Source organism: Heterodontus francisci, chromosome 3 (assembly GCF_036365525.1).
Source record: "Heterodontus francisci isolate sHetFra1 chromosome 3, sHetFra1.hap1, whole genome shotgun sequence".
In the NCBI taxonomy this organism is placed as follows: domain Eukaryota; kingdom Metazoa; phylum Chordata; class Chondrichthyes; order Heterodontiformes; family Heterodontidae; genus Heterodontus; species Heterodontus francisci.
Window position 1 is genome coordinate 19451746 of NC_090373.1, and position 12668 is coordinate 19464413.

Here is a 12668-nt window from a genome sequence, read left to right on the forward strand (position 1 = left end):
TAATTCATTCATTCTCGGGATGTGGCCATTGCTGATGAGGCTGGCATTTATTGCCCAACCCTAGTTGCCCTCAGAAGGTGGCAGTGTGACTTCTTCTTTAACAGCTGATAGCGGTTTGATACAACTGAATGGCTTACGATGCCAGCTCAGGAGGTTGTTAAGTGTCTAGCACATTGGCGTGGGACTGGGGTCACATAGAGGCCAGTTCCCACTATAGACATTTGAGCACATAATCCAGGCTGACACTCCCAGAGAAGTAGTGAGGGAGTGCTGCACTGTTGCAGCCACCATCTTTTGGGTCTGCTCTCGTGAAACCATACTCAACCTGAGTTGGAAGTAAAGGAATTGGAGGACACCAAAGGAGGTAAAACAGAAATTTTGATAGCAAGCTCGCACTGTTGTAAAAGTATCTTGCCACTTTGCAGAAACAACAGATAAACATTACATAGAATAGAAAGCAGTTATGAGCTCCAATGCAATCAAATTCTCTCATAAAGAAAGCAACCCCACAGGGCTTGTAACTGCTATAACAATTAAAATACATTAACTTTAATGATTCCATATGTTAAATAGTATCAACTGCTGATCTCAGTCATTGCAGCCTCTTTTTTGGGGGATAATTGTATATTAAGGTTATATTAAAGCTACAGTGATTGTTTTCTTATACGTGCCCAAATTAGTGAGTTAAATTTTATAGTAAAAAGTTACCGTTTTAATATGAGACTGGCAGCATGAAAAGCAGATCATTAAAAAATTTTTGATGTTGAGTTTTATCATGCTTCTGATACCAGCTGCACAGCCTCTGTAAATTATACAGCATACTCCCAGCTGCAGGCTGCAGTTTTTAGACATTGCTGACAATATCGCGTCAATTCTAAACTGCTTGCAGAGATGTGATCTTGAGTTTAGCACCTAACAAAGCTCTTGAATTGATTTTAAATTGACCAGGCTTCACGTACTCAATCCATTTTACATGCTAGGTCTCATCCAAAACTCCCTGACCGTATCCTAATCTGCTCTAAGTCCTGTTCACCCATCACCCCTGTGCTCACTGACCTACATTGGCTCCCTGTCCAGTAATGTCTCGATTTTAAAATTTTGTCTAATTATGCTCCTGTGAAGTGCCTTGGGATGTTTTACTATGTTACAGTTAAATTCAAGTTTTTGTTGTTGCCACTGACTTTGATAAATCACTAAAACTGTGCAACTATTCAACGCCCCAGTGACAGAATCTGTGATAGTTCAGCTACTTTTGATCATTCTTTAAAAAGAAGTACAAGCAGCAACCTTTGGGAGTTATGATAATATACATTAAGATACATGCATATCATTTTAACTGAAACTCACAACAGACATCAGTCAATTTCTGTAGGTGACTTTTCATGAAGGCTTCAAACAACAACAACATTTTGCATTTATATAGTGGCTTTAATGTAGTAAAATGACCCAACGTGCTTCATAGGAATGGTATCAGACACAATTTGACAATAAGGAGACATTAGGACACGTGACCAAAAGCCTGGTCAAAGAGGTAGGTTTAAACAGTCCTAAGAGAGATTTAGGGAGGGAATTCCAGAGCTTAGGGCCTAAGAGCTGAAGGCGCAGCCACTGATGGTGGAGCAATGAAATAAAATTGGGAGGAGCAAGGGGCCAGAATTGGAGGAGCACAGAGATCTCAGTGGGTTGTAGGGCTGGAGGAGATATGGTGAGGCCACGGAAGGATTTGAAAACAGAATGATAATTTTAAAATAAAGGCATTGCTGGACTGGAAGCCAATGTAGGTCAACGAGCACAGGAGTGATGAATGAAAAGAACCCGATGTGAGTTAGAATATGGCAGAACCCTCAAAGTAATGGAGAATGCAGGCCAAGGTTTGCTGGGATGGGGATAGGTGAGAATATTGTCTTATGTGGGCCACCCCTGTGTCAAGAGGGGCTTCTTTTAAACAACAAGTGTCATATTTCAATGGCCAATGACCCAGCTTAGTAACATTGTTTTACTAATATGATCACAAATGGCAAATTAGAATACAAATGAAAGCAAAATTCCATTAGTGAGTTTTTATGCACTGGTGATGTACAGGAAGAGTAGAATTTATCACACACTGTATTTCCATCTCCATAAACACACTGTACATATACAGTCAGGTTTTAAGAATTACAAACATACTGTAGGCTGCATCTCTGATGCAGAAAGCAAATGTGAAATTACAGAAAATAACAGTTTAGTTTTCCTTTGCCGCAGGCATATAAGGGCTAGAGGTTGAAGTGTGGTGTACCCAGTTAGGTAGACCTTCAGCTCAAAAAAAACTTTGCCCAGCAACCTGGTGGAAATATGGGCTGACAACTGCATGGCAAGGACAATGAGGCATCTGGGGCCTTAGTGAATGACAAGATCAATCTGTCTTCAAAAACCAATGAGATTTAAGAATCGAGAAAGAAACAGAGGAACAACAGAGAAGAAAATAGTGAATTAGAGTCAAATCAGGTACAGAAAGAGAAATAAAAGAGAAGAAAAGATAGATTAAATTAAGAAAGAAAAAAACAGAAAAGAAAAGTAAGAAAACTTTTAATTTTTTAAACTTTTGAAAATTTTTTGGAAGGATTTATCACATGCATAAATGAATTTGAACAGTTGAACAGAAGTTGGTTGGTATTGAATTCACAATGATCACGTTGTTAGAAGGGTAATTACGCTCTTAATTACCAGTCCTAACTTACTGCAGTGGATTTAACGAGCAATTAATGTGCAAATCCAACAAGTTCCCGATAAAATGGTGATACAAAAATTGACCATGTGGTTGACAGTGAGGAGAAAGGTTTGAGACTGCAGGAAGATATAGATAGCCTGGTCATTTGGTGGAAAATTAATTCAATCTGGAGAAGTGTGAGCGAATGCATTTTGGGAGGTGCGACAAGGCAAGGGAATACGAACATGCGAACATACGAATTAGGAACAGGAGTAGGCCATTCGGCCCCTTGAGCCTGCTCTGCCATTTGATAAGATCATGGCTGTGGTGCAGTGGTAATGACACTGGACTAATAATCCAGAGACCCAGGCTACTGCTCTGGGGACACGGGTTCAAACTCAATCACGGCAGATGGCGAAATTTGAATTCAATTAATCTGGGAATTAAACAGCTAGTATAATGGTGACCATGAAACCATTATCAATGGCTTAGAAAGCCACTCAGTTCAAGGGCAATTAGGAATGGGCAATAAATACTGGCCTAGTCAGTGATACCCACATCTCACAAGTGAATAAATAAAAGATCTGAATGTGGCCTCAACTCCCCTTTCCTGTCTGCCCCCCATAACACTTGAAGGTGGTTAAGAAGGCATATGGAATGCTTTCCTTTATTAGCCAAGCAATAAAATATCAGAGCAGGGAGGTTATGCTAGGACTGTAAACAACACTAGTTAGACCACAGCTTGAGTACTGCGTAAAGTTCTGGTCACTACATTACAGGAAAGATGTGATTGCACTGGAGAAGGTGAAGAGGAGATTTATGAAGATGTTGCCAGGTCTGGAAAATTTTAGCTATGATTGGATAGGCTGGGGTGGTTTTACTTGGAACAGAGAAGGCTGAGGGTGACTTAACTGAGGTGTATAAAATTATGAGGGGCCTAAATAGAGTAAATAGGGATGACCTACTTACCTCAGCAGAGAGGTCAAAAACCAGAGGGCATGGATTTAAAGTAATTGGCAGAAAGATTAGAAGGGAGATGAGGAAACATTTTTTTCACCCAGAGGGTGGTAGAGACCAGGAACTCAGTGCCTGAAAGGGTGACAGTAGCAGAAACTCTCACCACATTTAAAATGTACTTGGATACCTACATGAAGAGCCGTGACCTGCAGGGCTACGGACTGAGTACAGGAAGGTGAGATTAGGCTGGATAGCTGTTCGCCGACCAGTACGGACACAATGGGCCGAATGGCCTCTTTCTGTGTTTTAAATTTTCTATGATTCTTTTCTAAGAAATAATAGGAAGATTGAGGGCAGGATGAGTTTGTACAAAAACAAACTGTGGAGTGGTGTAAATTGATCAGCAAATTCTGCAGATTCACAACTTAGCCTATCGCTTAATTCCCTGAATTTGCCGGCCGATTTGTATATTAATAATGGAGTATGTTGTGAACAAACTGTTATTTTTCCAGCTAGATAGGGCCCATAGTTTAAAAAAAAACATACTTCTATCTTTTGACAGATAATATTAACTGGGTCACACGCATACACACTGAACATATTTCTACCACTGCAAGCAACATTCTCATAAAGTAACTCCCTGAAGTGGAGTGAAAAGCATCCAGCGAGGACATGATTGAAGATGAATTCACATGCTCATTTGTTCACTGAATGTTTCTCTTGGGTTGAGACCATAATATAACGTGTCTTCTTTGATGCTGACCCAGGGCATTCGCTTGGTAGTAAATCTGGCTGTCCATTCCCCATGAGCACTGACAGCAATTACTCCACCTCTCCCGTGTACCCTCTCCTGCATGTACTGGAGAGACTTTTCAGCAGCTTTTCCTGGAGGTTCTCCTGATTGAAAGACACAAATGGCATTTCTATTGAGGACATGTTGTCTATTCCCACTTAAAACTATGCTGCTTGTTAAGCACAAACTTATTTTTACATTTGTTCCCTTTGTACATTTATTCTTGAAAAGATATAGAGAAAAGATAAGAAGGTACAAAAATAAAGATTTACAAGGATGATACCAGAGCAAGAGGTATATTTATCAGGAAAGGCTGAACAGGTTGCGACTCCTTTCTCAAAAAAGAGAAGACTAAAGGGGGTGACCTGAAAAATGGCTTTAAAATTATGAAGGGGTTTGATAGGGTGGATGTAGTGTCACGCCCATGCAATCCAAACTTATGAACTATAAAATGAACTTATGAAATAAACCTGAAGCGGATACTTTTCTTGTAAAACAAAATGGAGTAAGAGGTCAGGTGACCTTTCCTTTTCTACATAGAACTACAAGAACTCTGAACTAATTTTCATGTTTGGACAAGTCTTGGAGAAGTCATTAAAATAAAAATGATCGTTCTGGACACATCCCTAAGAAATCATTAAAATGCAAATGACACTTTTTGTACAAATGGCTGCTTCTCTCCAACTGATTGGGTTGGCAATACTGTCACAGACTTTTGGACTCCAAATTCAAATTCTAAAGAATGGGTGTGAAAAGCCCTACTTTATCAAGATGAGATGAGGATGAGATGAGAAAACCTGTCATTTGTCTGTTCTTGATAATTAAAGCTCTCAGGGGTTAAAAAAAGCACCTTTTTTTGAAAAAGCTGTCTTCCATCAATCAAGAGGTGGAAAAGGAGGAACCATCACTATCATCTCTCACCTGTCCGTAACAGTAGAGAAGATGTTTCCACTTGCGGGTGAGTCCAAAATGAAGGACCATAAATATGAGATAGTCACTAATAAATGCAAAAAGGAATTTATGAGAAACAGCTTTAGCCAGAGAGTGGTTAGAATGTGGAACTCGCTATCACAAGGAGTAGTTGAGGCTAAAAGCATTGATGCATTTAAGGGGAAGCTAGATAAGCTAGAAATAGAAGGATATCTTGATAGGGTTAGGTGAAGTATGGTGGGAGACGACTCATGTGGAGCCTAAACATTGACATGGATCAGTCAGGCCAAATGGCCTGTTTTTGTGTTATAAACTCTATGTATTTTTAATCGGCAATATGTCTTACATTTTTTAAAATTGAAGTTGATATTCAGGGCAATTTAATGCCAAGTATATAATTTTAATGCCCACTATTGTCAGTTGAAATCTGTTTGCTGTTCCAGAACTACTTGTTTGTACACAGGAATGCAGTTAATGGAATATCATACTCTTCAAGCAACTTATTAGCCTTGTTTTAAATGCAATAGGCTAGTTGCTAAATGCAGCTTGCAATGATACAAAGCAGTTCTCACTTTTTATTGACACAAACAGTGTCATGTAATTCAGATATGAGCCTAATCCAATTTAGGAACAGGGGAACATTAGGAACAGAAGTTGGCCATTCAGCCCCACTAGCCTATTCCACCATTCAATTACATCATGGCTGATCAACTCCATTTCCTAAACTTTGCTCGATATCCTTTGATACCTTTACCCAAGGCAATACTAGTGATCTCAATCTTGAAAGCTCCAATTATTCCCATGGGGGTGAGATTTCCATAATCCTTTGTGTGAAAAAGGGCTTCCTGGTTTCACTCCCAATTGGCCTGGGTCTCACTTAAAGATTATGTTGCCTTGTTTGCGATTCCCCCACCAGAAGAGATAGATTCTCCATACCTACCAAATTGAATCCTTCTAATATTTTACATGCTATCAAAGTACACTTCAATTTCTTATATTCAATGTGTAATTAGCTAAGTGGTCTATGTCCAGGAGGTAGACCAACACTGATTTGGGTTCCTTGATTGCATTAAGAATTGACCTGTATTTGGGTTGTTGAACAGAGCTATAAATGGCATGGAGACCTCCCATTGCATCTTTGGTACTTTAGGATAATAGGTGCCCTAAGACTGAAATCACCATTAATGATATTAGCATGATGCATTGATGATGATTTTCTGCCTGCTAATTTGCCAGAATAATTAACCCATTTATTTTATGTTGAAATAGCTGACAGAGCAATGCCATTAGAGAATGCTAAAGGATTATAGCTAATACTGTTAACCGTGATTTCTAGGTTCAGATCCAAAAGAGTTCATCTTTCGACAAAAGCAAATGTCATAGAAGGGCATGAAAATTCATTTCTGTAACCGCCTGCTGGTCAACAGTGATTCCAAAACGTTACCCAGGCTGAGAGTTCAAATACTCAGAAATAAGCTGAAAACCATGTTGGGAAATAGAAACATGGAAATATAGAAAATTTACACTCAAAAGGAGGCCATTCGGCCCATCACGTCTGTGCAAGCTGAGCAAAAGCTATCCAACCTAATTGCACTTTCCAGCTCTCGGTCCAGGCTACAGCACTTCATGTGTATATCCAAGTATTTTTTAAATGCAAGGAGTGTTTCTGTCACTGACACCTTATCAGACAGTGAGTTCCAGACCACCACCACTCTCTGGGTGAAAATATTTCTACTCATCTCCCCTATAATCCTTCTTCCAATTACTTGAAATCTATGCCCCTGGATATTGACCTCTCTACTAAGGGCAATAGCTCCTTCCTATCCACTCGATCTAGGCCCCTCATAATTTTATACACCTCAATTAAATCTCTGCTCAACCCCAGCCTATTCAATCATTCCTCATAGCTAAAATTCTCCATTCCTGGTGACATCCTCATAAATCTCCTCTGTACCCTCTCAAGTGTGATTCCATCCTTTCTTGAATGTGGTGATCAGAATGGTACACAGTACTCTACTGTGGCCTAACTAGTTTTTTAAATACAGTTCTAATTTTATACCGTTATAGCATAACCTCCCTGCTCATATATTTTATGGCACAGCTCATAAAGGAAAGCATCCCAATTACCTTTTAACCCCTTATCTACCTGTCCTGTGACCTTCAGGGATCTGTGGACATGCATTGTTTCATCCATTTATTGTGTATTCGCTGGCCTTGTTTGCCCTCCCCAAATGTGTTACCTCATATTTCTCCGGATTGAACTCCATTTGCCACTTTTCTGTCCACCTGATCAACCCATTGGTATCTTCGTGCAGTCTACAGCTTTCTTCTTCACTACCAACTACACAACCAATTTTTGTATTGTCTGCAAACTTCTCAATTATGCCACCTAAATTTAAGTCTAAACCATTGATATATACCATGAAAAGCAAGGGACCTAATACTGAGACCTGCAGAACCTTACTGGAAATAATCTTGCAGTCACAAAAACACCAATTGACCAATAACCTTTGCACCCTGCCACTGAGCCAATTTTGGATCCAACTTGCCACTTGCCCTTGAATCCAATGGATTTTTACTTTTCTCACCATTCTGCCATGTAGGATCTTGTCAAAAGCCAAAAGCCATCCTAAAATCCATTTAGACTACATCAAACATGCTACCCTCATCCATTCTCCTTGTTACCACAAAAAATTAATCCGTGTCTTTCTAAATGATGATTTATACTGTCCCTCTGAACTTTTCCAATAATTTGGCCATGACTGAGGTTAGGCTGACTGGCCTGTAATAGCTCTGTTGACCCCTTCCACCATTTTTAAACAATTGTAGAATGTTAGCAGTCCTCCAGCAGCATGCCTGTAGCCAGAGGGCATTGGAAAATGATGGTCCAAGCCTCTGCTATTTCTCCCTTTGATTCTATTAGTAGACTGGGGTGCATTTCATCTGGGCCTGGCGATTTATTCACTTTCAAATATGCTAAACCCCTTAATATTTCCTTTCTCACTTTATCTATACCATCCAATATTTCGCACACCTCTTCCTTAACTACAATGTCTGCATCATTCCTTCTTTTGTGAAGACAGACACGGAGTATTCATTCAGAACCGTGCCCACGTCTTCCACCTCCACACACAGGGAGGGGGTTTTATGCTTTCCCCTGTGCGGGTTTGGAGGTGGCACGAGCATATAACCGGGCAGGATGATGGCAGAGGGGGACCCCGTCACCCTCCCTCCTCCACCCAAATTAAGTACAGGGCGTGAAGGCCTGTGAACGGCCTTCCTACCCAGCTGCCAATTGAGGCCTTTCAGTGGGCAACTAATGCTCAATTAAGGGCCCTATCCCACCGCCACCAGAGTTATCCCGGTGGCAGGCAGGCCTGTCACAGCATGGGAAGCATGCCAAGTAAGCCTATGCTGGCTCTTGGGGTGGGGGGAGGGGTGTCCCTCGTTAAAGGGCACAGTGCCTTAATGAGGGACATGGCATTGGGAAGGGGGGGCCTGCTGAGAGCCAGCCCCCTACCTTTGCTGCCGACCCCCTTACACACACCTCCCCCACAACCCCCACCCTGTGAAACCCCTCCCACCCTGACCTATCTGTGGCCTGGTTCCAGGACCTCAGGTGAGTGCTCTACTGGCAGCAGTCTCTGGTGGCGCTACTCAGTTAAAGAGCTGCTGGCCTCTCTTTGGCTGACAGCTCTCAGCTCAGCAGGTGGGACTTCCATTGCTGGGGTCCTTGATCCCAGGGAAGGCCCACTGCTGTCTACTTAAGTGCCTAATTGGCACTTGATTTGGCGGCCTTCTCCACAAGAGGCGATATGGGGCTCTGGCCAGCACTTTTGCCGGTGGCCCAGACACCGGCGCCAAGACAAAATCCCGGCCGGGTTATCATTTTGGTCTCTAATTGGTCCTACTCTTTCCTTACTTGTCCTTTTGTTCTTTATGTACTGTTACAGCCATGTGGTGAGATGTGGGTGGTTCCCACTGTTCAACTCCCCACCAGACCATAGCAAATGTGTTTTGTTATTAGGCTTTTACCCCTTTACCCCTTGGTGTTTTATTTGTCAAATAAACAGACAAGGTTTTCTTGTAGGTTTGAAAACAGAAAATAAATTATTTATTGATCAATACACCTTACCCCAAAATTGTCGCAACCGTATTCACTCATGCATTTGTTCGTGTGCGCACACACACACACACACACACACAAGAAGAGACAGATAGAGAGGAAAAAGGGGAAAATCATTTTTAGTTGAGAAAGAGGTCACGATAAACCTGTTGAATACTGTTGGAAATCAAGTTCTCGTTGGGTGCAGGTCTGAGGTGATTGTAGATTTCCCTCTTGAGTGAAAGTTCAGGTGAAAACAGTGTCTCGTGTAGATGTAGGATTCTATAGCAGGGAACGTGCCTTCTGGTTTGCTGGAAAACAAGCTGCTGAATGTCGCTTTGTCTTCTCGCTTTCTCTCTGGTGTTTCTCTCTTTAGACTGTTTTTTAAGGTAAAGCTGTGTTACTTCTCACCTCCTGGTAGGAGACACTTTAGTCTCTTCCCATGGTGATCACAGTATGGCGCAGGACTTCACACCTTCTTTGTTTCAGAAAAATACATTCAATTGGGGCGGTACAGTGGCGCAGTGGTTAGCACTGCAGCCTCACAGCTCCAGCGACCCGGGTTCAATTCTGGGTACTGCCTGTGTGGAGTTTGCAAGTTCTCCCTGTGTCTGCGTGGGTTTCCTCCGGGTGCTCCGGTTTCCTCCCACATGCCAAAGACTTGCAGGTTGATAGGTTAATTGGCCATTAAAAATTGCCCCTAGTATAGGTAGGTGGTAGGGAAATATAGGGACAGGTGGAGATATGGTAGGAATATGGGATTAGTGTAAGATTAGTATAAATGGGTGGTTGATGGTCGGCACAGACTCGGTGGGCCGAAGGGCCTGTTTCAGTGCTGTATCTCTAATCTAATCTTTTTCCTTCGGTAGCCATTTTGGAGTATGGTTCACTTTTTAAAAGAAAGGTTAATTTTTTAAAAGACAAAGTCAGTTTTTATAACTTTCAAATTTTGTTCATGATTGTTGGATTGTCCACAACAGTATTTAAAAACATCTTTGGGTTTTCCATGATTTTACTTGCCAATATTTTTTGTGGCCTCTCTTTACTTTTCTAAATTCCTTTTTTAATTTCACCCTTGCATTTTTTATATTCCTTTAGGTTTTCTGCACTATAGAGCGCTCAAAATCTGATATTGCCTTATCCTACTCCATATGCTCTTTGACATCTGGAGGGGTGGGGTCTAGATTTAGGAGTCCCACCCTTCTTCTTTGAGGGGCTATATTTGTTCTGAACCCTCTCTATCTCTCTCTTGAATGCCTCCCACTGCTGTGACACCAATTTACCTTCAAGTAACTGTTTTCAGGCCACACTTGCTAAATAACATCTCAGCTTAGTAAAATTGGCCTTTCCCCCATTTAAAACTTTTTGCTTGGATCACTATCACCAAAATGCTCTCCTGCTGACAGCACTTCTAATTGCTCAATTTCATTTCCTAAAAATATGTCCAGAACTGCCCTTTCTCTTGTTGTGTTTGCTATATATACTGGCTAAAAATGTTCTTTGGAATGCATTTGAAAAATTCTGTGTCCTGAACAACTTTTACACTGATTTCACCCCAGTTCATATTAGAGTAGATGCAATTCCCTATCATTACTATTGTTTCTGCACTTCTCAGAGATTTTCCTACATATTTGCTCTTCGATTTCCCTCTAGCTGTTTGGGGGTCTATTGTACACTCCCAGCAGTGTGATTTCCCCTTTTTTTATTTATCGGTTTAACCCACATGGCCTCATTTGATGATCCTTCCAGCATATAATCCCTCCTCATAGCTGGAATTGTTTCTTTAACCAATATTGCACCCCCACTTTTTTATTCCCCTCTCTATCGCATCTGAAAACCCTGTAACCAAGAATGTTGAGTTGCCATTCCTGCCCTTCTTTAAGCCACCTTTTACATTTATTTATTTACATGTCAAGAACAGTATTTTATCTCACCCAACTATAGGTGGGTGAGGAGACCATGGATAAAAGGCTGGAGGACTACATGTATAGTAATAAGTAGTAAGAAACAGTCTCCTAACTACTCCTGTCTGACTGACTGCCTGCCTTGATTTGTCGTGAGGACATCACATGTGAAGTTAATAGTGACAATGCCTATGATGCAGTTTCAATACACTTTCAGAAAACTTTAGATAAAATTCCCATAGGGAAAGCTCCTAATGAAATTAAAAGCTTTTGGAATCCAGAGAAGAATATAGGGCAGAATTAAAACAAAACAGTGAAGAAATAATACACTTGTGTAAAGCATAAAGTTAGACCAGGCAGGAGAGAGGCATTGGAGGGTCCCTGTTGTTTCTAATCTGTGTAAGTGGGCAGCACAGTGGTGCAGTGGTTAGCACCCCAGCCTCACAGCTCCAGCGACCCGCGTTCAGTTCTGGGTACTGCCTGTGCGGAGTTTGCAAGTTCTCCCTGTGACTGCATGGGTTTCTGCCGGGTGCTCCGGTTTCCTCCCACAGCCAAAGACTTGCAGGTTGGTAGGTAAATTGGCCATTGTAAATTGCCCCTAGTGTAGGTAGGTGGTAGGGGAATTGAGGGAAGGTGGGTATGTGGTAGGGAATATGGGATTAATGTAGGATTAGTATAAATAGGTGGTTGATGGTCGGCACAGACTTGGTGGGCTGAAGGGACTGTTTCAGTGCTGTATCTCTCTATGACTATCAGCAATAGCAAACTGTTATACCAAGCATGCCATCACCTTCAAACCACAGACCATCCTGAGTTGGCTACATATCACGTTCCTTCATCACTGGAATCAGTCTCCTGAGATTGTGCCTGAGCACCATCACCACAAAGACAGCAGTGGCTCAAGGAGCAGATCCACCACCACGCCCTCAGGGAAACTCAGGTTGACAATAACTGGCATTGCAAATTAAAGACAGGCTTAAAGAGCTGAATGGCATCCTCCTGTTCCTATGTTCCTGGTCCTATAGAAGCTACAGATACCATCTCTAGCTTTATCAATTGAAGGCACACTTTCAAAACTAAAGTCTGGTTATCCACAAGGCCTGTGTTACTATTTAACCTTATAGGCTGCATCATCAGACTCCCTGCAGCAATTCATCATGCGTTTACATTAAGATGCAAAAAACTGATGAAATGGAGTCTGAATATTTGACACAATGACTGTTGTACCTGGAGGGAATTATGTAGCTGACTGCATCCAGCACCTGAACAACTTGACAGGTTTGCCCTTGT

The 12668-nt window shown here is 41.5% G+C and overlaps 1 protein-coding gene across 1 annotated transcript in view; it reads right to left on the bottom strand.

Annotated features, from left to right (window-relative positions):
* Nucleotides 1-4262: 4262 nt before the first annotated feature.
* The window catches only part of si:dkey-103j14.5 (isoaspartyl peptidase/L-asparaginase), a 272215-nt gene continuing 263809 nt past the window's right edge, over nucleotides 4263-12668 (bottom strand). The window contains exon 6 of the mRNA XM_068017146.1: nucleotides 4263-4543. Coding sequence (XP_067873247.1) covers nucleotides 4335-4543 — 209 coding nt within the window. The 3' untranslated portion in view covers nucleotides 4263-4334. The remainder of the gene's footprint in view (nucleotides 4544-12668) is intronic.